Consider the following 25091-nt stretch of genomic DNA (forward strand, 5'->3'; position numbering starts at 1 on the left):
ATCAAACGAAACCGAAACCTTGATGACATACATCTTGTTCAAACTAAACCAAAGGGCAAAAATACCATAAGTAACCGATAATGAAAAGAATCTGTCAATGATACTAGCCGTGAAGTTTAAAGTGAGAAAAACGTTGACGAATCATAGTGCAAGAAAAACAACAGACAGCAAGCATTGTACACTTACATATCGCCAAAGTCACAGTCCACAGAAACCGATGAAAAAGAGCGACGACGACTCTCTCTCAATAAATCCAAACGAATTTATTAAAACCCCAGCGTTGAGAAAAACAAATATTGGCAGTTTCCAACATCACAACAAATGTGGCTCCACTTGCCCATCGATGGCAGCGTTGAGAACAAATTGCCTCCTTCATTTTCGAGTTTTAAATCTCAAAAATGTTTCCATGAATCCAGCCAATCATGGGGTGTCAGGAACAGACAATGATGAACATTCGTTAAACAACTCAGCAAGTAATGTCTTTCATCTTTTGCAGCTCAAAGCGTTCTCCTGTTTTCAAAACAGCAGTATATACGTCTTGCCGAGCTTTCATAATGGCAGGATGATTCTAAAAACATTTGCTTTTGCTGATTATTGTAAACCGAGTTATGTTTAACAGGCTGGTGTAAAATCAATACCCTGCACATTTCCAAGTTCTTAGCTGAATGATTTTGAAAACGTTGGTCTTGAAAATGCTTGAATTTGACAAAGGTTGTAATCTGTTTGAGCCAAACAGTTGAATGAATTGAACTAAAAACGCGCGCGCTGTCAAAATTTGTTGTTGTAGTTATGTTTTTCGTGTATATTATTAACAAGTAATCACATGATTTTTCTCGTGCAATTTGGAATAAATAAGCATTTGTAAATTTTTCAAAGACCGAAAAGTGCACTCGCCCTACGGGCTTGTGCACTTTTGTTGGTCTTGTTTATTCGTGTTATTTATTCCAAATTGCACTCGAAATCATGTGATTTCCTATACTAACACCTAATGATAACTTGATATCTTTTGTAATGGGAACCAGTTTATCCGCCCAACTTCACTCGCTCGGAATATAATACTGACATGAATTCACAGATAGAGCAAAAGAGAGGTACAAAAGAAAATAGAAAGAGAGAAAGAAAGAAGAAAAAATGTTTTCTTATTCCTTGGGTGGTTAGACTGCGCGCAGTCCCTTTTTTTTCTTCCAAGTCACTGATGAAGCACGCGTGAAAAGCCTTTGTTGACCCTAGTATGTATTCGCTCACTGTCTAAGAACTCAAAGGATCTCAGAGAAAAGTTGGACTGCAAAAACAATCTATCGGGTACTGGTCCACATGATTTTTAACCATTTTATGGCTCCGACAACATCCAACAAAGAAAAGACATAAAAATTACGCGTGGTAAATAAAGCCATTTTGTATCCATTTTTTTAAATTTTTTTACTTTATTTTCAGGTTTAAGACAATTGTTTTTCCTCCATACAAGTGATCACATGTATACTTCAAAAGTTATACAACAATGCTGACGCTCATACTTCGATTCGAGCTTGGGCTTCCCGTGACGGGCTAAACATAGCTTGCGTTGCAAGCGTCGAAAGGGGTAGGGGAATGGAAGGAAGGGGAAAAGGGAGACGGATTGGGAAGAGAGGGTAAGGTACACCTGCTATAGGAACCTCCATTTGTTTATTTCTGCGGACGCTGGCGTCCGCAAATTCCTGATTGGCTGAGCCGTAATGAGCCAGAGTAACTTATTGGCGTGTATCCTGGCGTGTATCAGTAAGAGACAAATATGATGAAGGCATCAAGGAAATGTATTTTTCTGGCATGAGCTTTGGAAGATCTAGAATTACTCCAATCATGTAACACCTGAACATTAATTAATGAAGTAATAAATAAAACAAAATCAAAAGAGATTGTAGCACATCATTTCAAACAAAATGAACAAACAGTCACGGACTTATCCACATTTGCTTGATAGCCGAAAAGTTCAATGACTATTTTGTAAAAATAGGACCAAACCTGGCTAAAGAAATACCAACCCATCATATTTCCTTTACAAAGTATACATTAAGTATGAAAGAACTAATTATAGACGTTTCTCAGTTAGATTTAGAACTGCTATGATATGGAAACTGTTTGCCAAATAGTTTGAAGGAAATTAGATCATTACAGTTTTTTTAAAGAAAACTGGAATGTTTTGTTAAATAACAATTGTTCACCGAAGTGGTGTGGCTTGTGGATTTAATAATAATAGATTAATGTCAGTTATAGATGTAATACAATAAGTACTTTATAGGTGGCAAATAAAAGATTGATTGATTAGAACTAACTGTGATAGCTTGTTTAGCAGGCAGAGATCCTCTTGAGGTTTTGTAATTGGATTTTTGCAAATACAGAGCGGCGAGCGATTGCGATTCTTTCCCACCTTTTCCGCAAAAACATATACCGTCTTGAATAAACTTCTAAAAGGATTGTAAAGAGAGAGCTGAAGCTTTGTCCGTTGCGCTTTTTTAGAATTGTTTATAATTCTTCTTTGATTCATTATTCGCGCCACAGGCTAGAAACTGTTCTGTTTTTTTTTTTGTGATCATTGTGTTTGATGAGATAAGACCAAGGGTCTTGTGGACTCACACAAAACTGATTAGACTGCTAGCAGTAAAAACAAGAGAGACTGCTCGTAGTCTATGTTTGTCGTGTTTGCTGCGGGAGCAAGATCAGTAAAAAAAATGTATCATTTCGTTCGAGCTATCCTGATTTGAAAAAAAACGATTCGACTTGACAATTTCCGGTAAACAAAGTAATTTAAGTTCGGACCATGCTGAGACTAAAACTCACTATTTGTGATAGGGTCAGGTATTGACAATTGACGTTATCGGATTAGTAACTTAGTTAAGAAAATGGTGGCGGAACCAACTCGTATAGCAGGCGCTCCCTACCCCGCTTTTAGATCGTTCTAAGCCGACATAAACTTCAATGGTTTAAAAGCTAGAAAACGTCAAAAGTTCAAATTACTACCTAATCTTAGAAAACTGTAGCGCTTTATTTGTTTCTGTCAGATCACCAATTTCAGGTGGGTAAACACAGTTTTGGCAGTTTGAGAGTATATGTCATATGTCAAATCGTTGGAGCTCACAAGCTGAAACTTGGAAAGTGAAAAATATACCAGGTCAGTAAAAGATTTTGATTGACAGGTAAAATTTTACGGTTTCGTAGTTTCCATGGCAACATAGACCCTTCAATGCAACATTATATGTCACTTTTGCTCAGTTTACATAAAACTAGCTCATTAGATTTTCCTATAAACTTGCACACAGCTCACTATAATTAATCATCACCATTTGAAACTTATTTGACCAAATACAGTCAACTCGAGTTGGTGTCCTCATTAGCGAGAGTCCGTAATAGTTTCTTGGCGTTTTATCGTTTCGGAGAAAATGTGAGACATCAGTTTTCTCAAATGGACAACAAAGGAGGCGGAGTTTTGTACCTGACTGTACGGAATGCTAGAATATCCACTTACTAGGGATATTTTTTACAAAAGTAGATGTTTTAAAATATATTTAAGTTAAAAGACTCTCCGATGTAAAGCAATGCAAAAGTTTTCATCTGTTCTGTTTTTGGGTTAATTGGCTGGTTTTATTTTTGGCAGTGCATGTGTAATGTGGTTCTATTTCATCCTTCGTTTCTTTCTTTCTTTCTTTTTCTTATTTTCGTTAAAACCCATACGTTACCCATACGAATCAAGAAAATAGATTAAGTGGGGATTACATTGAATTTTAACATGTGTACATGTTTATTAATGCCTTTTCCTTGTTATTTAAGGTTGGATCATCCTCAGACGATTTTGCATTCCTTTACTTAAGTTGTTGATGTCGCAGGATGTACTGCATGAATGACTAATAACCAAACAATCAGTTAAGCAATTTTGATCATTATCAGTAGACTGGACTGTAAAGGTTCGCGATAAAATTCTCATTCAAAAGTGCCACATTGTAAAAGAATGCTAAATTCTGTTTACAACCATGTACGCCATAAAATTTTAGCCCTTTCGGACCCTTTTACAGACCCAATGAGAGATTTAAATGTCTGTTTTAGAATCATAATACTAATAAAAAAGTGGAATTAAGGCACTTATTTGAATCTGGGAGTGTATGAGTGAGAATATTTCGATATTGTGATATTGTGTATTCGATACTGTGTATTGTGGTTATGATATTAAATTGTGTTGGAATCTAGCAGAACGTTTCAAGACAGAAATTTGCTAGCGTGTCTACACGAAGCTACAAGCTCGTTGCACTTGTTAAGAGTGGCTAGATAGGACTTTCTGGGATTATAAAATATTTCTCCCACATACATAAATTACACCTTTTAGAAGGGGGTTTGTAGGCCTGCTTAAAAATTGTCTAGGTGACCCGGAAGTTCATGTTACGGTCTTTAAGGTTCCACAGGTACGCAGAACATCAGTTTACCTAGCTCGATGCTCATTGTTAAGTGATACTTTATCCTCTTTCAGTTCAGTTAGTCCCACGTAAGTCTTGTCAGGCTTGCTGTCTTTTGTATGTAGTTACGGTCGCTTGATTGATACAATGTATTTCCTGAGGCACTGCAATGGCCATTAATGGGGAAGTCGAAAGGTATGTTGCACAATTTTTTTTAAGACTCGTTCGCGGTATTCATGCTTGTGCTTCCAAGTAATACAGGAACAATGGATCACTGTCCTTGGAGCAAAGTTCTAGAACGTGAAGCAGATCCAACTATTTTTTTATCAGCTTCTTGAACACACTTGCTCCAAATCGACCTTTCGGCCGGCATAGCCTGCGTCGAAGACACGGTGAATCTTCTGTCAGTTGTCTAGACGATGCGTGGGCCGGCTCTAATGCAGGCTAATAGGACCTCTCACGACTGCGTCGCCCCTTCTGGCTTTGGAATTTAAGCCAATTCCTTCCCCTGTATTCGACTTAGTTTAAGCCTGGTTACAGAAATTATTGAACTGAAAGGCACGTCTGATCATACCCTGGCTCCAGAGGTCCGTTCCTAAAATACCTAATATGAAATAAACCGTGCTTACGGTTTGCGCCTCGTTGACGCGGCTTCGCCGCGAACAATCAGTGTCGATAAGAAAAAAATATCCTCTGGAACCCAGGATAGTCTGATTACTGAACCTATTGGAAAAGAACCAGCGGTTCTCTTTGCTATTCAGTTTGCAAATCACGAGAACGTCATTTGACGCTTTTGGTACTTGCGAGAGAAAAACATTGTGTCTGATATGACCTTATGATGTCACATGTTGATTACTTTGGGGTGAAATTGATCAAAATAGCTAAAAGACGTAACTCACTGGGCTTTAATACCCTTGGCGAAAATTGAAGGACCATACACTTATTTAACAAGTTATCGTGCACAAACGAATCTTGCTGTGATAGGTAAAAAAACAACCTCAACTTTTACAAGAATTATAGCAGTTTCCGAGTCACTAGAAATCCCTGGAAAACAGGTGATTTCTTACCCACATTCCGTTTCAGGGCGAGGTGTTCAATGTCTTATCACGTGGATTTCAAACAAATATAAATGGTGCAGTTTGAAGCAATATGCATTATTTGACAATTTTAACCGTTTTTGTGATGGCGCAGAGAAGAAATTACTCATCACCCGATCAAATGGTAGGTAAAATTTTGTCTCCATTCACGCTCCAGGTTTACTGACTCATTACAAGTTTATTGTCGCGACACCGATCATTTAGTATTTCCAACGAGGCATGCAAGGTAGATCAGCTATTGGTTTCTAGAAAAGTCACTACATATGCAGCATATAGCTCATCATGTATAGAAATTTGCCGCATGTTCACACAACTAAGCCCTAGTAATCTCTACTTCTCCAGCTGCTTCTTGGATTTTATGTTTGCAAGTGTTGAGTGACCTTTCCAACCTGTCTATCGTCGCTCTCCGATCCGAGTCTATAGTCTGTGTCCGGAACTGAAATGACTGGTCGCGCGAACGTTCCTTGGTGGTTTCCGTGGCTTATTTTTTTGTCTGTAACCCTGAATCTCCTCCAAAAATCCGGGAAAAAAAGATAAGTACAGTAGGAAAACGTAATACAGTGAGAAACTCCCGGGAAGAAACTGAGGATTTTTTGTTACCTTATGCACCGCGAAGTGACCCTCTTGAGAATAGCTTGCGTTACTGCCTTAACCGCTCATAAATTACTTAGTTTTAAACAAAATGTGTCGTTTTAGAGGGATATCCATTTCTTTTGCTCGGCTTCCATTTCAATAGCATTTAGCTGCTTAATAAGATTTTTTGTTTCTTCTATGGGCTAAAAAAAACTTGTAAGCCTTTATTAAACTGCCAATACGGCTCTTCAGATGCCCGGTGCAACCGCGTCTGTACGTGTATAAAGGTAAGGTTCAAAAATAACTCGTGATCAGTGCAAGATGTCATTGTACGGGGTTTCCCCGTGATTCCATTCATGATGAATATTTGCATATGCCCACAGTAACATTATTTAGATTTTAGGCCATAGAAACAACTATGAAAAATTGATTAAGCGTCACCGATATAGATGCTCTCTTAAACTCGTATTGACAAAATACCGAATTTTGTCGAGCAGATCGTATATATGCTTAAACAAGTCGTAATGTTTCCCATAGGTTTGAAGGTTCTTGGACTTTTACGCAGATGAGCAGCTCCCGTCGCTGGAACGGCTGGGCAGTAGCATCCTTCGTAGACGGGTCCAGACGTTGCTAGGGCTTCATTGTACGTTGACAAAGCCGCTAACAGTGTCTGCGTGGAAAACGCCGGCACTAGGTTTCGCTAAGTAATAGTGACGGTCCGGTGCTGCATGTCGAGGAATAAAACGGGCAGGAACTAAAGTCAGTGTTCAACTAATCGACGCCAATTCCACCGTCAATACCGTGTTAAAATTTCTTTCGACGGCTGTTCGGAACAATTTCAGGTAATGCATTGAATTCATGAATCTATTGCATATTTGTTTCGAACTGACTTCTCTTCACACTTTGCCAATGAAACTCCGTCATGGTGCCCATAAATGATATTAAATTGGCAGCTAAGTAGGGGTAGGGACTTCTATCAGGGGCGCCAAGAGAGGATTTTTGCACCCCCCCCCCCAAAAAAAAAAAAAAAAGAAAGAAAGAAAGAAAGAAAGAAACCGAAAAAATCCAAAAAGAATATAATTTGTGGCATTATCTAGAGACAACATAATTCTCCCGAACGTTTCTTAGAGTATTTTGAACAAACTCTAGAAAAATTTATCTCTACTGGGAAAAATGTTTGCGTCATGGGTGACTCCAATCTTTGTCTTTTGAAAAGTGAGGTATCGGAATTTAGTCACGACTTTCTATTATCTCTTCAGTGCTGTTATCTCATTCCTACCATTGACAAACCTTCGCGAGTTCGCGGCAACTCGGCTTCTCTAATTGATAACATATTTGTAAATAATCCTGATTGTGTATCATTGAGTGGCAACATAATTTGTAAGTGACCATTTCTCGCAGTTTTGTATATTCAGATCAGCAAGAGATAGAATTAAACCCGTTAAGAGAAAAATGCGCGACTTCACAAATTTCGATAGGGATTCTTTTACGCAGGATCTTAATCAAATTGATTGGCAGTCGATTATAGCAAATGGTAATAATGACATTGATTATATATTCTCCTCTCTTTATAGTAAATATAATGAAATAATGAACAAGCATGTGCCAATTAAACAGATTTCCCGACGCCAATTGAAGCGTTTTTCAAAACCATGGATAACACAAGGGATAAGAGCTTCAATTAAGACTAAAAATAAACTTTTTGCTTCTGGTGGTCAAGCTAAATATAAGTTTTATCGCAATAAAATTAATCATCTTATTCGAATTAGTAAAAGAGGTAACTTCCACGACTATTTTGAAAAAAATTTACAGAATAAGAAAAAGACCTGGAAAACGTTAAATAATCTATTGAATCGTAAAACTAAAAAATCCCGACATGCAAATGCGATAAAAGACTTCAATAATGGGAATAAGATTAATCGCAATCTACAAAGAATTGCTAATATGCTAAATGAGCATTTTGCGTCTGTTGGAGAAAAACTAGCGAGTAAGATACCTGCTTCTGGTGATCATCGCGACTTTCTCAAAAAAACCAAATCTCCAGCGAGTTCTTTCATGTTTAAGCCTGTAACTGCCAGGGAAGTTGAATTAGAAATATTGGCTTTACTCAACAATAAATCTCATGGTTTGTACTCCTGCCCGACTAAACTCTTGAAATATTCAAGTACTATTATCAGCGACATTTTAGCTAAAATCGTCAATTTGTCGGTCACATCTGGGAACTACCCTTCAAAACTCAAAAAGGCTAAAGTCATACCTGTGTTTAAAACTGAGGATGAGACAGATACAAATAACTATAGACCGATTTCTCTCTTACCTATATTTGACAGAATCTCTGAAAAGTTTATGTATAAAAGAATGATGCATTTTATTAATGTTAACAATATTTTTTTTTCAGCTCAGTATGGGTTTAGAGAAGGGTTTTCTACTGAACATGCCATTGTAGATATAGTTAGTGCAATTCAGTCTAATATAGATAAACGTTTAATTACCTGTGGAATTTTTATTGACTTAAAGAAAGCCTTCGATACAGTTAACCATCAAATTCTTCTAAATAAGTTAAATCATGATGGTTTTCGTGGAATAATTAATAACTGGTTTGAATCCTTTTTGTGTAACAGATCACAAACACTAGAAATAAACAAACAATTATCTGATGCAGCTCTAATATCTAATGGTGTTCCACAGGGGTCTGTACTAGGTCCTTTTGCTTTTCCTCTTATATATTAACGATATTCATACTTACTCTGATGCTTTTAATTTCTACCTCTTTGCTGATGATACTAACATACTGTATGCCAACAAGAACCTAAGGTCACTTGAGGTAACAGTAAATTCTGAGCTTAAAAAGTTGTCTCTTTGGCTGGCCTCAAATAAATTAACCCTTAATACCAAAAAAAACAATTTTGTTATTTTTCATCCTTACCAGAAGTCTGTTGACTACCTTCCCCAACTTAAGATCTTCGATACTGATACCAATCAGTACGTTAGTTTAGAAATGAAAAATTATGTTAAACATTTAGGCATTCTGATTAACAAAAATCTTTCGTGGAAAATACACATTGACAATGTAGCTACTAAATTAAGTAAAACGGTTGGTTTAATCGCCAAATTGAGGCACTTTGTTCCTCAACATACCTTGCTAAATATTTACCGTGCTTTAATCTTGCCTTATTTAACTTACGGTTTGATAGTTTGGGGGCAGGCGTCAAAAACACATTTAACAAAAATCTTATTGCTTCAGAAAAAAGTTATCCGTTTCATATTTTTTGCCAACAGGAAAGTTCATGCCATTCCTCTTTTTATTGATGCAAATATCCTGCCAATTAGCTTTCTCTATTTTAAGTCCGTATCTTACCTAATGCATGATATTCATACTAATTCTGCACCCTCAAAAATCGTTAACTTGTTCATGAATATAACACAAGATCATCCTCTAAAAATAATATGTACATCAAAAAATTTAATCTTGAAAACTAAGGCAAGCCGTACCAATTTTTTGGCGCTAAAGTATGGAATGAGATACCAGGTAGAATGAGAGATATGTCAAAAAAAGTGTTCAAACGAAAATTAATCAGTGTGCTCTTCGAAATATTAAAAGACAAAGATGATTACCTTGATGCAACCATGATAACACAAGAAATAAAATCGCGAAATCCTAAACCTTAGCCTCTTTCACAGGTTGCATTAAACAGATTTGTCTTTCTTCCTTTTGAATTCATTACACATATTTCTTTCCTTTTTCTGTGCTTTTTACTTATTATAATATGATGTGTGATTTGTAATAGAATTAATTTGGCACGCCTCGACTAGCATTTTTCTTGCTAACTGCGTGCCAAACAATTGTACTTGTAATGTTACGATAATAAATGTCTTGTCTTGTCTAGTAAACCTTCTGTCAGTCAGGTCTAGACGATGCGTGGGCCTGCTCCAATGCAGGCTAATCGGACCTCTCACGACTGCGTCGTCCCTTCTGGCTTTGGAATTTAAGCCAATTTCTTTCCCTGTATTCGACTTAGTTTAAGCCTGCTTACAGAAATTATTGAACTTACAGGCACGCCTGATCAACCAATTGAAAAAGAACCAGCGTTCCCCTTTTCTATTCAGTTTACAAATCACAAGAACGTCATTTGACTCTTCTGGCGCTTGCGAAAGAAAAGCATTGTGTCTGATATGACCTTATATAGATGTCACATATTGATTACTTTGGGATGAAATTGATCAAAATAGTTAAAAGACGTAACTCACTGGGCTTTAATCCCCTTCGCGAAAATTGAAAGACCACTTATTTAACAAGTTATCGTGCACAAACGAATCTTGCTGTAATAGGTAAAAGCAAAAAACCTCAACTTTTGCAAGAATTATGTCAGTTTCCGAGTCATTAGTTTAAAAACTGCTATTTCTCGAATCGAGGAGCGTTTTAAACCCCTGGAAGACACGTGAATTCTGACCCACATTCCGTTTCAGGGCGAGGTGTCCAATGTCTTATCACGTGGATTTCAAACAAATATAAACGGTGCAGTTTGAAGCAATATGCATTATTTGACAATTTTAACTGTTTTTGTGATACCTTTCAAAAACATCGACGCCTAAGAATTTTCTTGCGTTTTCAAAACATATTTCTATAAAACTGGCAAAAACATACCGGGTTCATCCCAGTGCATGGTTTTTTATTTTTTTATAGGCTGTGAATATAACACCGTAGTCCTAGAAATAGGGAACCAATCAGATTGCTTGAAACACCAAGATCACTGAGTGTCGGCGAATACTAATTAGATGTAAACAAAGTACATAATAATATATTATTCACACTCCGCTCACCAGAGAACAGTCAAAGAGTATTGAAGTATCTCAGCAAAAAAAAGGCAGAGCAAGTTAACAGTGAGTCACGCATCATGTTGTTCCTCGTGGTTCTTTTCTGTACTATGAGCATGTATCTTGCTGTGCTAACAACTGCTGATCATGAGAGTAGAAACTTCCTTGTTCGGGGCACTAAGATAGAAGGAGAAGACACTCATTGTTATAGCTCCTGTCCAGTCAGTTTGAAGCTGAACCAAGTGCTCCTTGTGATAACTGAGCCAGTTAGCCTTGCCGCGTGGCTTATCGTCCTTATCGTGATGATCTTGGTTCTGTACTCTACTGCTCTCAACTTGTACTTCGCCTTTGTAATAACAGCCTTCGAACGAATCTTGATTCAGGGCGCCAGGGTAGAACGACAGCAGCTCTGGGATGAGCGAGCAGCAGCGGATAGAAGGGACAATCTTGCTGTGAACGGAAATCGAGCCCTACCGCAAGAACACCCGGGATGACCGCCTTGAGAAGGTAAATGGCATTTCTTCTTCTTCTTCTTCTTCTTCTTCTTTTTTTTTCTTTTTTTTTTTTTTTTTCATTTTTAGTTTCTTCGCGTTTTATCGTTTAGGACAAAATGTGAGACATCAGTTTTCTCAAATGGACAACAAAGGAGGGAGAGTTTTGTATCTGACTGTACGGAATGCTAGAATATCCACTTACTAGGGATATTTTTTACAAAAGTAGATGTTTTAAAATATTTTAAAGTTAAAAGACTCTTCGATGTAAAGCAATGCAAAAGTTTTAATCTGTTCTGTTTTTGGGTTAATTGGCTGGTTTTATTTTTGGCAGTGCATGTGTAATGTGGTTCTATTTCATCCTTCGTTTCTTTCTTTCTTTCTTTTTCTTATTTTCGTTTAAACTCATACGTTACCCATACGAATCAAGAAAATAGATTAAGTAAGGCTAGGATTACGTTGAATTTTAACGTGTACATGTTTATTAATGCCTTTTCCTTGTTATTTAGGGTTGGATCATCCTCAGACGATTTTGCATTCCTTTACTTAAGTTGTTGATGTCGCAGGATGTACTGCATGAATAACCAAACAATCAGTTAAGCAATTTTGATCATTATCAGTAGACTGGACTGTAAAGGTTCGCGATAAAATTCTCATTCAAAAGTGCCACATTGTAAAAGAATGCTAAATTCTGTTTTCAACCATGTACGCCATAAAATTTTAGCCCTTTTGGACCCTTTTACAGACCCAATGAGAGATTTAAATGTCTGTTTTAGAATCATAATACTAATAAAAAAGTGGAATTAAGGCACTTATTTGAATCTGTGTATGAGTGAGAATATTTCGATATTGTGATATTGTGTATTCGATACTGTGTATTGTGGTTATGATATTAAATTGTGTTGAAATCTAGCAGAGCGTTTCAAGACAGAAATTTGCTATCGTGTCTACACGAAGCTACAAGCTCGTTGCACTTGTTAAGAGTGGCTAGATGGGACTTTCTGGGATTATAAAATATTTCTCCCACATACATGAATTACACCGTTTAGAAGGGGGTTTGTAGGCCTGCTTGAAAATTGTCTAGGTGACCCGGAAGTTCATGTTACGGTCTTTAAGGTTCCACAGGTACGTAGAACAGCAGTTTACCTAGCTCGATGCTCGATGCTTTATCCTCTTTCAGTTCAGCTAGTCCCACGTAAGTCTTGTCAGGCTTGCTGTCTTTTGTATGTAGTTACGGTCGCTTGATTGATACAATGTATTTCCTGAGGCACTGCAATGGCCATTAATGGGGAAGTCGAAAGGTATGTTGCACAATTTTTTTTGAGACTCGTTCGCGGTATTCATGCTTGTGCTTCCAAGTAATACAGGAACAATGGATCACTGTCCTTGGAGCAAAGTTCTAGTACGTGAAGCAGATCCAACTATTTTTTTATCAGCTTCTTGAACACACTTGCTCCAAATCGACCTTTCGGCCGGCTTAGCCTGCGTCGAAGACAGTGAATCTTCTGTCAGTTGTCCAGACGATGCGTGGGCCGGCTCCAATGCAGGCTAATAGGACCTCTCACCACTGCGTCGTCCCTTCTGGCTTTGGAATTTAAGCCAATTCCTTCCCCTGTATTCGACTTAGTGTAAGCCTGGTTACAGAAATTATTTAACTAAAAGGCACGTCTGATCATACCCTGGCTCCAGAGGTCCGTTCCTAGAATACCTAATATGAAATAAACCGTGCTTACGGTTTGATATCTCGGTGCTTCGCGCCTCATTGATGCGGCTTCGCCGCGAACAATCAGTGTCGATAAGAAAAAAATATCCTCTGGAACCCAGGATAGTCTGATCACTGAACCTATTGGAAAAGAACCAGCGGTTCCCTTTGCTATTCAGTTTGCAAATCACAAGAACGTCATTTGACGCTTTTGGTACTTGCGAGAGAAAAGCATTGTGTCTGATATGACCCTATGATGTCACATGTTGATTACTTTGGGGTGAAATTGATCAAAAATAGCTAAAAGACGTAACCCACTGGGCTTTAATACCCTTGGCGAAAATTGAAGGACCATCCACTTATTTAACAAGTTATCGTGCACAAACGAATCTTGCTGTAATAGGTAAAAAAACAACCTCAACTTTTACAAGAATTATGGCAGTTTCCGAGTCACTAGAAACCCCTGTAAAACACGTGATTTCTTACCCACATTCCGTTTCAGGGCGAGGTGTTCAATGTCTTATCACGTGGATTTCAAACAAATATAAATGGTGCAGTTTGAAGCAATATGCATTATTTGACAGTTTTAACCGTTTCTGTGATGGCGCAGAGGAGAAATTACTCATCACCCGATCAAATGGTAGGTAAAATTTTGTCTCCATTCACGCTCCAGGTTTACTGACTCATTACAAGTTTATTGTCGCGACACCGATCATTTAGTATTTCCAACGAGGCATGCAAGGTAGATCAGCTATTGGTTTCTAGAAAAGTCACTACATATGCAGCATATAGCTCATCATGTATAGAAATTTGCCGCATGTTCACACAACTAAGCCCTAGTAATCTCTACTTCTCCAGCTGCTTCTTGGATTTTATGTTTGCAAGTGTCGAGTGACCTTTCCAACCTGTCTATCGTCACTCTCCGATCCGAGTCTATAGTCTGTGTCCGGAACTGAAATGACTGGTCGCGCGAACGTTCCTTGGTGGTTTCCGTGGCTTATTTTTTGTCTGTAACCCTGGATCTCCTCCAAAAATCCGGGAAATAAAAGATAAGTACAGTAGGAAAACGTAATACAGTGAGAAACTCCCGGGAAGAAACTGAGGATTTTTTGTTACCTTATGCACCGCGAAGTGACCCTCTTGAGAATAGCTTGCGTTACTGCCTTAACCGCTCATAAATTACTTAGTTTTAAACAAAATGTGTCATTTTAGAGGGATATCCATTTCTTTTGCTCGGCTTCCATTTCAATAGCATTAGCTGCTTAATAAGATTTTTTGTTTCTTCTTTGGGCTAAAAAAACTTGCATGTCTTTATTAAACTGCCAATACGGCTCTTCAGATGCCCGGTGCAACCGCGTGTGTACGTGTATAAAGGTAAGGTTCAAAAATAACTCGTGATCAGTGCAAGATGTCATTGTACGGGGTTTCCCCGTGATTCCATTCATGATGAATATTTGCATATGCCCACAGTAACATTATTTAGATTTTAGGCCATAGAAACAACTATGAAAAATTGATTAAGCGTCACCGATATAGATGCTCTCTTAAACTCGTATTGACAAAATACCGAATTTTGTCGAGCAGATCGTATATATGCTTAAACAAGTCGTAATGTTTCCCATAGGTTTGAAGGTTCTTGGACTTTTACGCAGATGAGCAGCTCCCGTCGCTGGAACGGCTGGGCAGTAGCATCCTTCGTAGACGGGTCCAGACGTTGCTAGGGCTTCATTGTACGTTGACAAAGCCGCTAACAGTGTCTGCGTGGAAAACGCCGGCACTAGGTTTCGCTAAGTAATAGTGACGGTCCGGTGCTGCATGTCGAGGAATAAAACGGGCAGGAACTAAAGTCAGTGTTCAACTAATCGACGCCAATTCCACCGTCAATACCGTGTTAAAATTTCTTTCGACGGCTGTTCGGAACAATTTCAGGTAATGCATTGAATTCATGAATCTATTGCATATTTGTTTCGAACTGACTTCTCTTCACACTTTGCCAATGAAACTCCGTCATGGTGCCCATAAATGATATTAAATTGGCAGCTAAGTAGGGGTAGGGACTTCTATCAGGGGCGCCAAGAGAGGATTTTTGCCCCCCCCCCCCCCAAAAAAAAAAAGAAAGAAAGAAAGAAACAGCGAAAAAATCCTAGAATTTTCTGGAATTTCTCAGAAACTCTGGTGTAATTTTAAATCGGGCAAACAGTAAAGCGGAGCTTTAATTTTTTATCTATTTATTTTATTATTTATTTATAATTTTTAATTTTATCCCTTTTATCACGGTTATTTTTTTGTTTAATTTTTTTCATTAGTAGTGCCCTATTAGCAATAAGACCGTGCTTCTTACTTAGGCAAAGTGAAGTAACTTGAAGATTTACTTAGATCCTCGAACAAGCATTTTTGGCTGAGTAAGTTGTTAAGTTTTATTAACCAAAAATGTGCGTGTGAAGGCTGATGTAAAAATGTCATGGCAAGTGACTTTAATTTGCATCTCAAGTCGGAAAGTTGAAGCGATTCAAGAAAGTTTCAGTGACTTGAAAGCCATCCTTCTAACCGACTTAGATGACTTGCGGTTTCTAGGGCTTTTAATCAGGCTTAATTTCTCTCTCTGTGAGAAACTACTCCGACGCTCTTTGGATTTGAAATTCGCAAATTGGGTTTCTATAAGGAGTCCAAGGTAGGAGAAACAAGTAGCACATCACTTTTTTTTTGAGACCTTGGCAACTCTCAAGCTTGCAGTCGAGTCTTTGCTCGAATGAAGGCTCGCTGCTTGCAACATTTTGATTCTATGATTTGATGCAAGTGGAGAAAGAAATATAAAAATAGACTAAAAATATATAGTCAAAACCCTCCTCTTCTCCACCCCTCGACAGAACCGCCACCAAAATCACTTTTAAGTAAATGGTCCAATAAAAGCCTCCTCTACAATATTAAGATTGTATTAGACGCCCTTTTCTAAAAAACGCCCCATACCTAATAATAGACGCCCCCCCTCTCCACCCCATAAGAACACCGCCCTACAAAATACTAGATACCCGCGCTGATACCACGTCTTTTTTCTATTGTTATCCCCAAGAAAACTCATTTTCCTCTTTAAACCAAAAAGTCCCGGATATTTGAATGATTATATAGGTACTATAACCCATTCGAATCGTGTTCCATAATCTACCCTAAATTAATTTCAGTCGTCTTCTCAAGACGGAGTTTTGTTCCGACTTGGGGCCGTGCAATAGCTGCAATTCAGGCTGTTAACACGATTGCATTCTAATCCGTCAAAATCGAGGTTTTGTAAGCGTGGCCTGAAATCGATAAGGCGGTAAACTTTGGCTATGTCGTCATCATCGCGAGTAAAATCTGCGACGCCCAGGAAACTACGTTTCAGTCAGTTTGCAAATTCCTCCGCATAGTTTCGTGTGGGCCTTCCATCAGTATTTTGGGAGCTCGTAAAAGCGACGTGTCCACAAGGCGAGAGTTTACTGTTAAGCTGCTTACCATTTGGCAAAAATGTCCGAAATTCTTGAGGGGAAATCAAGTCATACACCAATTAATTTGCAAATTCCAAATTTCGGGGTGCTCCATGCAGCGGTACCCCTTCTCCTCCCTTTCAGAATGGGAAGTCGCAACCGCCTCTTCTTCAGGGCTTTTCCCCTGGAAGTTTTTAGAAAACTGAAGGGACGACCCTCACATTCTCTAAGGGAAAAACCCCGAAGACGAGGTTGGTGATGTTTGGGTATTGTGTACAATTCACTCATTTTTATGAATGTTAAGCTACATATAATGGAAGAGGACGGACGCGACTTCCCCTAATACATACGAAACGGGTAATTCAAGTTCATGTAATATGCTATGATTATCTCTGAGGGGTGAAATACGTTTATTCCCCGTTTACTATATAATTATTATTACTTTTTTTTTTACGGAACAATAAGTTCATTCATTTTTAGGAAATTCATAATGAGTAAAAATTGCCGTTATAAGTTCTTGTCCTATTTCTACCGATCACATTGTTACTCACTCATCAGAATTCATATCTGTAGCTAATCATGCCAGGTTACAGTTTGGCTGCAGTTGACCAGTCAAGAATCGACGAAAAGAGTCTATGCCCTAAATGTAAGGGTCTTCTCAAAGAAGCTGTTCAGACCATAGAGTGTGGTCACAGATACTGCAAAACATGCGTCGATGCCCTGTTAAAGTGAGTTAATATGATCATGGACGACGAAGTAAAATTTAATGAAGGCGAAAATAGTTTAAGAGAAAAAAAACATTTCTCAACAAACAACCAAAACACGCTTGGCTTAAGAAGTCTGGCTATGGTAGCTATAGACCCTTCCCCGTTGATGTTGTCGTTTTTTTTCGTCAAAACAGGTTAGACTTACGCCTTAAAATTCGTAAAGATGCCAAATTTGAACGTGATTGGTTGAAAACTAACGAAGATTTAGCTTCGAAAAGTCACCGAATTTCAAATTTCACTGAATTCAGTGGAAGTCGTTGTAGTTCATACCGGCTTTTGTCTTTGTAACATATGCACACTGATTACTTAACAAATGACCCGTTTTTTCAGGAAATTTGAAATTGAATCTTTTCAGGGTCAGAACACCTTGAGCTGTTGACGAAAGGTTATGGGTATTTAAATGAATTTACAAAAGCGTTTATTTCCCTCTTTTTTGTCTCTGATTCAGCCATGAAGATGGAAAGTGTGTTATTGATCGATCAAATATTATACGAGAACAGGTAAGTTTACTTTATTCCTTTTTCTTACGTCATATCTACTTTTGGACTCCTTTTTTTTTCCAGTAAATCCTTTTCTTTTCGATTGTAAGCAAGATTACAGTACATGAAATATTTTCTGTTTCATTTCTTTTTCCCGCTTTTTGCAAGTGTCAACATCTATTTTTGATTTAAACACTTTCAACAAATTTCCCTCCGTTACTCAGAGGCATAACAATTTTACTATAATCCCCACCTTCATTTAAGAAAAAGACGGTTATTTTCTTTTAGATAATTTTAAAACAATCTTGTACATAACGCTTGGAAACCAAAATACCTATGACAAGACACATATTTACGGCAACCCATGTAACTAAATCGAAGTGCCTCATCCACCAGAAGATTAACGTTTGGTTTTTCTAGATGCTGCAGTTTTTATTCTTTCCTTGCGTAAACTATATATTTTTTGTCTTTTTTTTTCAATCTGTATCACATGCAAACCGAGCATGCATTGGAGTGAAATAAATCTCATTCTCTTGTCTTGCCTTGTCATTCTTGTCTTGTCCTATAAGATTTTGAACAAAGAAATGTTACGGAGACCGGATGTGTTTGCATGTTGTCATTTTCTATTTTTATTTGTGAGATCAGTATTAACTCCGGGTTTTAATAACATTTCAGGTGTTCTTGGACAGATTTATTGAACGTGAAATCCAATCAATGTTGGTTCATTGTGTTCATCATGATCAGGGCTGTGATTGGAAAGACGAGTTAAAGAAACGAGAGGTATACAGTAGTAGTGTCTCTGAAGAATTTATCAGTTTATTTTTCTCTTTTATTTAGTATCGTGCTTCCTTCAGCAAAGTGCGCGGGTACAAACGATACGGAGATCTGTGTGGCGACACCCTTATAACTCAAGTTGTTTAAGCCGGGATTGCGAGCGCTAGACTTAATAGAATTTTTCTCTGCAAAGAATTTACATATGAAAATTGTGTTAAGTTCCCAGAGGAGAGAAACGCCTTTGTTCTTGATCACCAAATTGAACGTGGCCGCCTTGACGTTACGTGCATGCAAAGCAACGATTTGTTTTGTCAAGAGAGATGGGACGTGACTCTCTTATTATAATCAAGGGAGTTAAATTTCTCTAGTGCACTTATTTTCGATTTAGACTAATATGCAATTTCATGGTGCCCCGCACCAGACTTTCCATGTTTGTCACTACAAAACAGTAGGTTATTTTTTTACGGTTTTTGACCATGCCGTGAACGATATCTTACGGATATCAAATGTTCTTTATCCTAATTATATCCTTGGAGACTCCGGGGAGGAAAATCTTTCCATCGATTTCCTGCTTGAAATCTGACTACATCACTAGTTCAACTGAATAAAATTGTCATTTAAGTATGCATGTACATATACGTTTTCAGGATCATGACGCAGTCTGTGCATACGTTCAAGTACCATGTGTCCATTCAAAATGCGGGGAACTAGTGACTAGGGCAAAGCTGGTAGAACATCTTGAGCATTCATGCAAGTTCAGAATGGAAAAATGCGGGTACTGCAACGCTTTGATAGAAAATGCATTCATGAAGGTAGATGTTAAGTTATTTTACTAAGGTTTACTTTTTTGTTTGTTTGTTTTGTTGTTGTTGTTGCTGCTATCGCTTATATTTTAAGCCCAATTTTCTAACAACAGGTATGCATCCTTCCTCGTAATGCAGCTTTAGGTTTTGTCGTAATATGCCGTTTTTTCTCTGCAAAGAATTCGTCGTATCGCCGTACTAAAATTTTCTTAACTTTGGATTAACCTACCTTATAGTTTCTTGTTTCTTGCAATCTGGTCTTTAATGGCTGATTGCCGTTTTAAAATCCATGAAAACCCAAATGAATGTTTATGAATCATGAATCTTCAGGTGAGTGAATTATATTGTTGCTGTAGTAGAAACGAAATACTATGGTAATAAGCTAATCATGTATTATTATGCACAGGGTCACCAGGAATCTCAGTGTCCTTCAGTCCCTACAGTTTGTCCAGAGTGCGACAGGAAAGACATCCCTCGAGCTCAGGTGAGTTTTTTCGCCCCATGTAAGGGAATCCAAGATAGTGTTGGATTCTGGATCCCAAGCCGTTGATTTCGGATTCCAGGTAGTGGATTCCAGTCAGTGTCAGTGGAGTTTGGATTCTGGATTCCAATCGTTAGTAGGATTTCGCATTCCACAAGCAAAAATGTCCCGGGTTTTTGAATCCGGATTTCCTTACATGGAGCTACATGGGGCGAATATCTACTGAGGCTGCACGAGTATATTTTTCAAAGACCAACAAAAGCGCACGAGCCAGTAGCGCGAGTGCACTTCGATGTGGTCTTTGAGAAATTTACGCATACAAGTGCCTATTTATTCCAAATTGGATGCGAAAAATCATGTGATTAATTGATTAATTTACTCAAATTTATCATTTATTGAGCGTTTTCAATTCGTCTTCCGTTTATCTGCTCAATATGTAGATACTATGTACAGATCAATTTTTTGTAACAAGTTTATTAGTTTTGATCTTAACCCGTTTAGATGTCTGCCCATATTGATCCAGTGAATGGAGACTGCGAGGGAGTGCTATCGCATTGTCTATGGACACAGATTGGGTGTTCCGAGACTAAGGTATGGAAACTGCGACTTCAATTCGGTTGATTAATAAGTTGATAGTTTCGTAAATATTGAAAGAGATGAGCATGGTAAAAAAGAAAAAGTTACACGGTAAATGTTATACTGTGTCAGCGACGGAATCGAATACGAGAGTATAATTGTCTGCCGAAACAGAAGATTTTTCAGCTCATGCTGGCTATTTCCAAAAAAGACAAAACAAAACAAAACAAATATAATAAGAGGTCTTCCTCTCAAGGCAGGTACTTAACTGTGATGATTTTAAGACTAATTAATTTGGCAGACCGTAGTATCTCCAATTATACTATCAAGTTAGAATACACTCTAATTATGCATCACATGCAAACGGGATATGATTATAACCTTCAAATTGATATACGTTAACTTGTGCAGAATGAAAAACCCTAGTCAGTGGTTGGAATATAATAAGTGCAAAGATCATATCTTTCGCTATATCAGCCGTTCACGTCATTTGATTCATTCTAGTTCAACATGAACAGTTTTACACCAGTCAAAGTGTAAGTAAACAATAGCTTTAAAAATTTTGAAACAAAAAAAAACTAACTAGTTAGGTATCCTTAGCGTAATTTAGTAGGTAATTTTACATCATCACTTAGAACTCTCTTTCTTTCTTTCTCTCTCTTGATTATTTTTCCAGAGTATGAAGTTACAGGAAAGAAAGATCCATGAAGAAAGACATGCCTCTGTCCACCTGATGCTCCTCTTTCAGACCGTTATGCAACTCTTTGCAATTGTTGGAAGGAACGTGCGAGAATCTGGTAATTTGTCACTGAATGGGGTAAATCTCCCTGCGCAAACAGAATTGGAACATTTTTCCAAACAAGTGGAGAATGTGCTAAAGGAAAACGACGAATTAAAAGCTAAAGTAGTTGAACAAGAACAGCGAATACAAAAGTTGGAGGGCGCTGGACAGAATGGCCCTCTACCAGGAAGCGCAGCTGCGGCTGCGTTCGATTCGCCGTTGGGTGGGGATCTTTTGAAGAGGATAAATACAGAAGAGGCGAAGACAGCCGATCTGGAAGTTTTGTTCGTTGAAAGCAACAAGCTTAACGAAGAACTTCAGCGTCAAGTCTCTAGCATAGCCAGGCGACAGGAGTCTTCGAATGGGACAGTGGATAGACTACAGAGACAGTTTGAATCCATGAGTCACTCATTAGCACTTCGTAATGTAATGATGACCGATTTGGATGAACATATTAGAGAGCAACAAGTTTCTAGTCATGATGGAGTCTTGGTTTGGAAGATTTCTGACTTCGCCAAAAGAAGACAAAATGCAGTCACTGGATATGAAACGTCGTTTTACAGCCCCTGTTTCTTTACCAGTCGCTATGGATACAAGATGTGCGCACGCGTCTACTTGAATGGTGATGGCATTGGAAAAGGTACGCACATTTCAGTCTTCTTTGTGGTCATGCGTGGTGAGTGCGATGCCCTTCTCCGCTGGCCATTTAGACAGAAGGTGACGTTCATGTTGTTGGACCAGAACAACGTGGAACATGTGATCGACTCGTTTAGACCTGATCCCAACAGCTCCTCATTCCAGAGGCCAAGAAGAGAAACAAACATCGCCAGTGGATGCCCTACATTCTGTCCCCTTTCCGAAGTAAACAATCATGCCTATGTCAGAGATGATGTCATGTTTCTGAAGGTCATTGTCGACACCACCGATTTATAAAGCAATTTGAAAACTCCAATTAGCTAGAAATTATGAACTTTTTACCCTGATTAAAAAACTTATAAAGAGACAACGATAACAACACACAACAAAATCAAATCAGGAGGCTGTAATTTGATCACTTATTAGATGTCTCTACAGAAGTGGAATGGATACGAAACAGATCGAGAAGTGCGTGCGCATCTACTGGAACATAGAGCGCACTGAAAATAGTTTCTTCCCTTACCATGCTGGCAGAGGGTCACGTGTTTTGGATCATTATCAACTCGGAACATATGGTAGGCATTAAGCCTGATCCCAAAAGCTCAGAGGAGACTGGAGGTTTGGATCTGCTCAAAGACGATCACCCTGACCTTGGCTAACGGTGACTACAATGAATTAACTTGTAGTGGTATTTTCCACGTTGGTGTTGTATATTGCTGAGAGGATGATAATCAGGATTCTTATAAAGATCCTCATCAGTGAATATACTGACACCAGAGAGAATGTAGCTCATTCTCTCTCGACTGACATTATTTTCAATTCATGGTACCCAGTATTTAATTCGTTTAAATGCTTTTTTTGTAATGAAACTTTTGATTTATGAAATAAATAAGTAAAAAAAAAGGTTAACTTAGGAGGTGGCCAATTTTGGCACGGTACCTTTAAAATGAAAAAAACTGTAATTATGCCGTTTTAATAATGGAGGTGATGTTACAATTGAAAGTTATTTTAATATTTGGTTAAGTCTTTCTGTATTGAGAGGATGTTTAGGTCAAAGGATTTTCTGCTTGTCACAGTCCTTTTAACAATTTTCATACTCGTATGTTTGATTAGTACCTGGCTACAGTAATCCTATATTTTCTACAAATGACCTTATTTCTCTTTGCATGAGTTATTTATATCAGTTTTGTGTCCCTAGTTATTTTATTTAGACTGCTTATTTAACACCATTTCAGCTTTGCGGCACTTGAAGCAGCTACGTGCACATGTGTTAGTGCGGCATGCACACGCAGTAGGTACCAATCACTTATGGTAAGCGAGTTGTTTGCACATTAATTTTGGCTAGGTCGTTAAAAGTATTTATTTTGGCTATCGGCGGATTTAGAGGAGGCGGACTGTGGAGATGGGGTTTTGGTGCGACTGGCCTCTACCCCTCCTCTATTTGTCCGAAATTGTGCTGAAATTCTCCAAGAATTCTTTGTAAGATCGTTCTTAGCGAGGCTTTTAGATTTTTGGACGCATATACTCTCTGAGTTCTTTAATTAATTTATTGTAGTATCTTCACACAGTAGCTCGTAACCTTGCGATCCCCTTTTCTTAATTTTCTGAATCCGCCCTTATTGACTAAAGTAACCACGTCAGGATTAAAGCACAACTTGCAAATCATGCATCGAAGTATGGTTTGCCTGCCAAATCACACGCATGCACTGTGCATGCCCACGAAGTACACACTTGCGGATGCTAAGCTCGGAAATAAACATGCATTCATGACTATTTCAAATGCCTGGGTTCCAATCAGTTTCGAACCCTTTTTCAATAACGATTAACGTGAAAAAATTGAATTGATCCACCCAAATAGCCCATTGAACGACTCTTGAATTTTAACAACTCAATTAACCGTTCCCGGCAACCTCGTTTATATTTAGAATATTATATTGGAAATCATTGGGAATGTTCGAGAGTATTTAAATCATGTTCGGCAATATTCGGATTACACTGTTTGGAAGTCGTCGAAAATTTCTTATTTTCAGGTAATATGGTTTCAAAAATCTAGGGCATTTTACTTATAAAGAGTTGGCAGGTTTACCATAGTTAGTTAATATCGAAATAGTTTTGTTTGGCTACAAGAAGTTAATTATTTATGTTTCAGTTAAATACTAGAGCCAGATAGGGTTTTACTCCAGGCCCACTGCACGGTTCCTCTCTCTAGAAACAATAATTTTTGTAGTATTGACTTTTAAGAGATAAAAGAAATAAAATATGTGGATGAAAAGTAAATATCCATAAACTAAAGTGCATTGCGAGTTTATTCATTGGCTAGCTAAGTTGTTAGGAAAATAGCCTGATCACAGACTTTCAAGTTTTCTCCATTTCTAGATTAAACGGAAAAAGGCGCTGAGAATTTATTGACTCAAGCGCCAGGAGAAGGGAAGGGGGAAGGGGGGGGGGGGGGGGGGTGTTTTTTTGTTTGTTTTGGTTTTTGTTTTTCTCAGCCTTCGTCCTCGGTTTTGAGAGCTTGCTTTGCTAACAAAATACAGGCACTCAACTAGTTAAAGAATTGCATGTTTATCCGTAGTAAATAAACTGACTTTTTTTATATGAGTTTGGAAGAAATTATGACCAGTCTGCTCAGTTCTGCCAGTTGACAGGATAATTCAAGAATCTCTTTTTACACGTATCTCTGATCACCATATGAATTGAGCGATATATCTGCGGCAATGACATATATACCTAATTCAATAAAGGTTACTTTAGCACTTGGTCATTGCCAATTGGTCATTGGGCATTTGGGTCGTTTTACGGAACTCGCTGCAGTCAGATTTGCTTGAGTGACCGCCAAACAATAGCTTTTCAGTGCGCAAAGCCCAATGCCCAAAGCAACGTTTATTGAATAAGGTATTTCTTCTGTGTCGCCGCTTATAAAAGACCTTTAGATTCAAGGACGAGGACGACTACGAGTACGAGATTTGACTAAACGTTTTTTCGCGTATTCGCAAAATATAGACTCCCCGGAAAGCTTCTTTTTACGATTTTTTACTAGAAAAGTTAGCACTGTTACCTTTATTGAGGAGGTCACGCTTGCCTGTAAAGCACTAAGTATTGAAAGCATGGTTGGTGAGGTGTTTTTACCAGAGTCATCCTCATCGTGAACAGCAGTAGTTACCTGCTCTTTCTGTTTGGTGCTTTGGCCTTCAACAGCGGCCTGGCTTTCATTCATGCTGAAAAAAGAGCGGGAAAAAC

At 38.2% G+C, this 25091-nt stretch overlaps 1 protein-coding gene across 2 annotated transcripts; it reads left to right on the forward strand.

The window, feature by feature from the left end:
- The first annotated feature begins 14642 nt into the window (after positions 1 to 14642).
- Positions 14643 to 24148, forward strand: LOC140939181 (TNF receptor-associated factor 2-like). 2 transcript variants are annotated; one of them, XM_073388749.1, is made up of 7 exons: positions 14643 to 15025; positions 17770 to 17821; positions 18476 to 18580; positions 19222 to 19386; positions 19784 to 19861; positions 20360 to 20449; positions 21111 to 24148. In XM_073388749.1, the coding sequence occupies exons 3-7, from the start codon at positions 18515 to 18517 to the stop codon at positions 22146 to 22148; spliced, it is 1437 nt and encodes a 478-aa protein (XP_073244850.1). In that variant the 5' UTR covers positions 14643 to 15025; positions 17770 to 17821; positions 18476 to 18514; the 3' UTR covers positions 22149 to 24148. The 2 variants fall into 2 exon arrangements, with proteins under 2 accessions (XP_073244850.1, XP_073244849.1); XM_073388748.1 differs by lacking the exon at positions 14643 to 15025 and adding an exon at positions 16878 to 17282.
- Positions 24149 to 25091: the final 943 nt, after the last annotated feature.

The sequence above is a fragment of the Porites lutea genome, chromosome 5 (assembly GCF_958299795.1).
Source record: "Porites lutea chromosome 5, jaPorLute2.1, whole genome shotgun sequence".
NCBI lineage: Eukaryota > Metazoa > Cnidaria > Anthozoa > Scleractinia > Poritidae > Porites > Porites lutea.

Coding starts and splice junctions, on each gene's coding strand:
- LOC140939181 (XM_073388748.1), top strand. CDS start 17,134: ATGCCAGGTTACAGTTTGGCTGCAGTTGACCAGTCAAGAATCGACGAA. Junction 17,283..17,769: donor TGCGTCGATGCCCTGTTAAA/GTGAGTTAATAT, acceptor TCTCTGATTCAG/CCATGAAGATGGAAAGTGTG. Junction 20,450..21,110: donor TTGGGTGTTCCGAGACTAAG/GTATGGAAACTG, acceptor TTATTTTTCCAG/AGTATGAAGTTACAGGAAAG.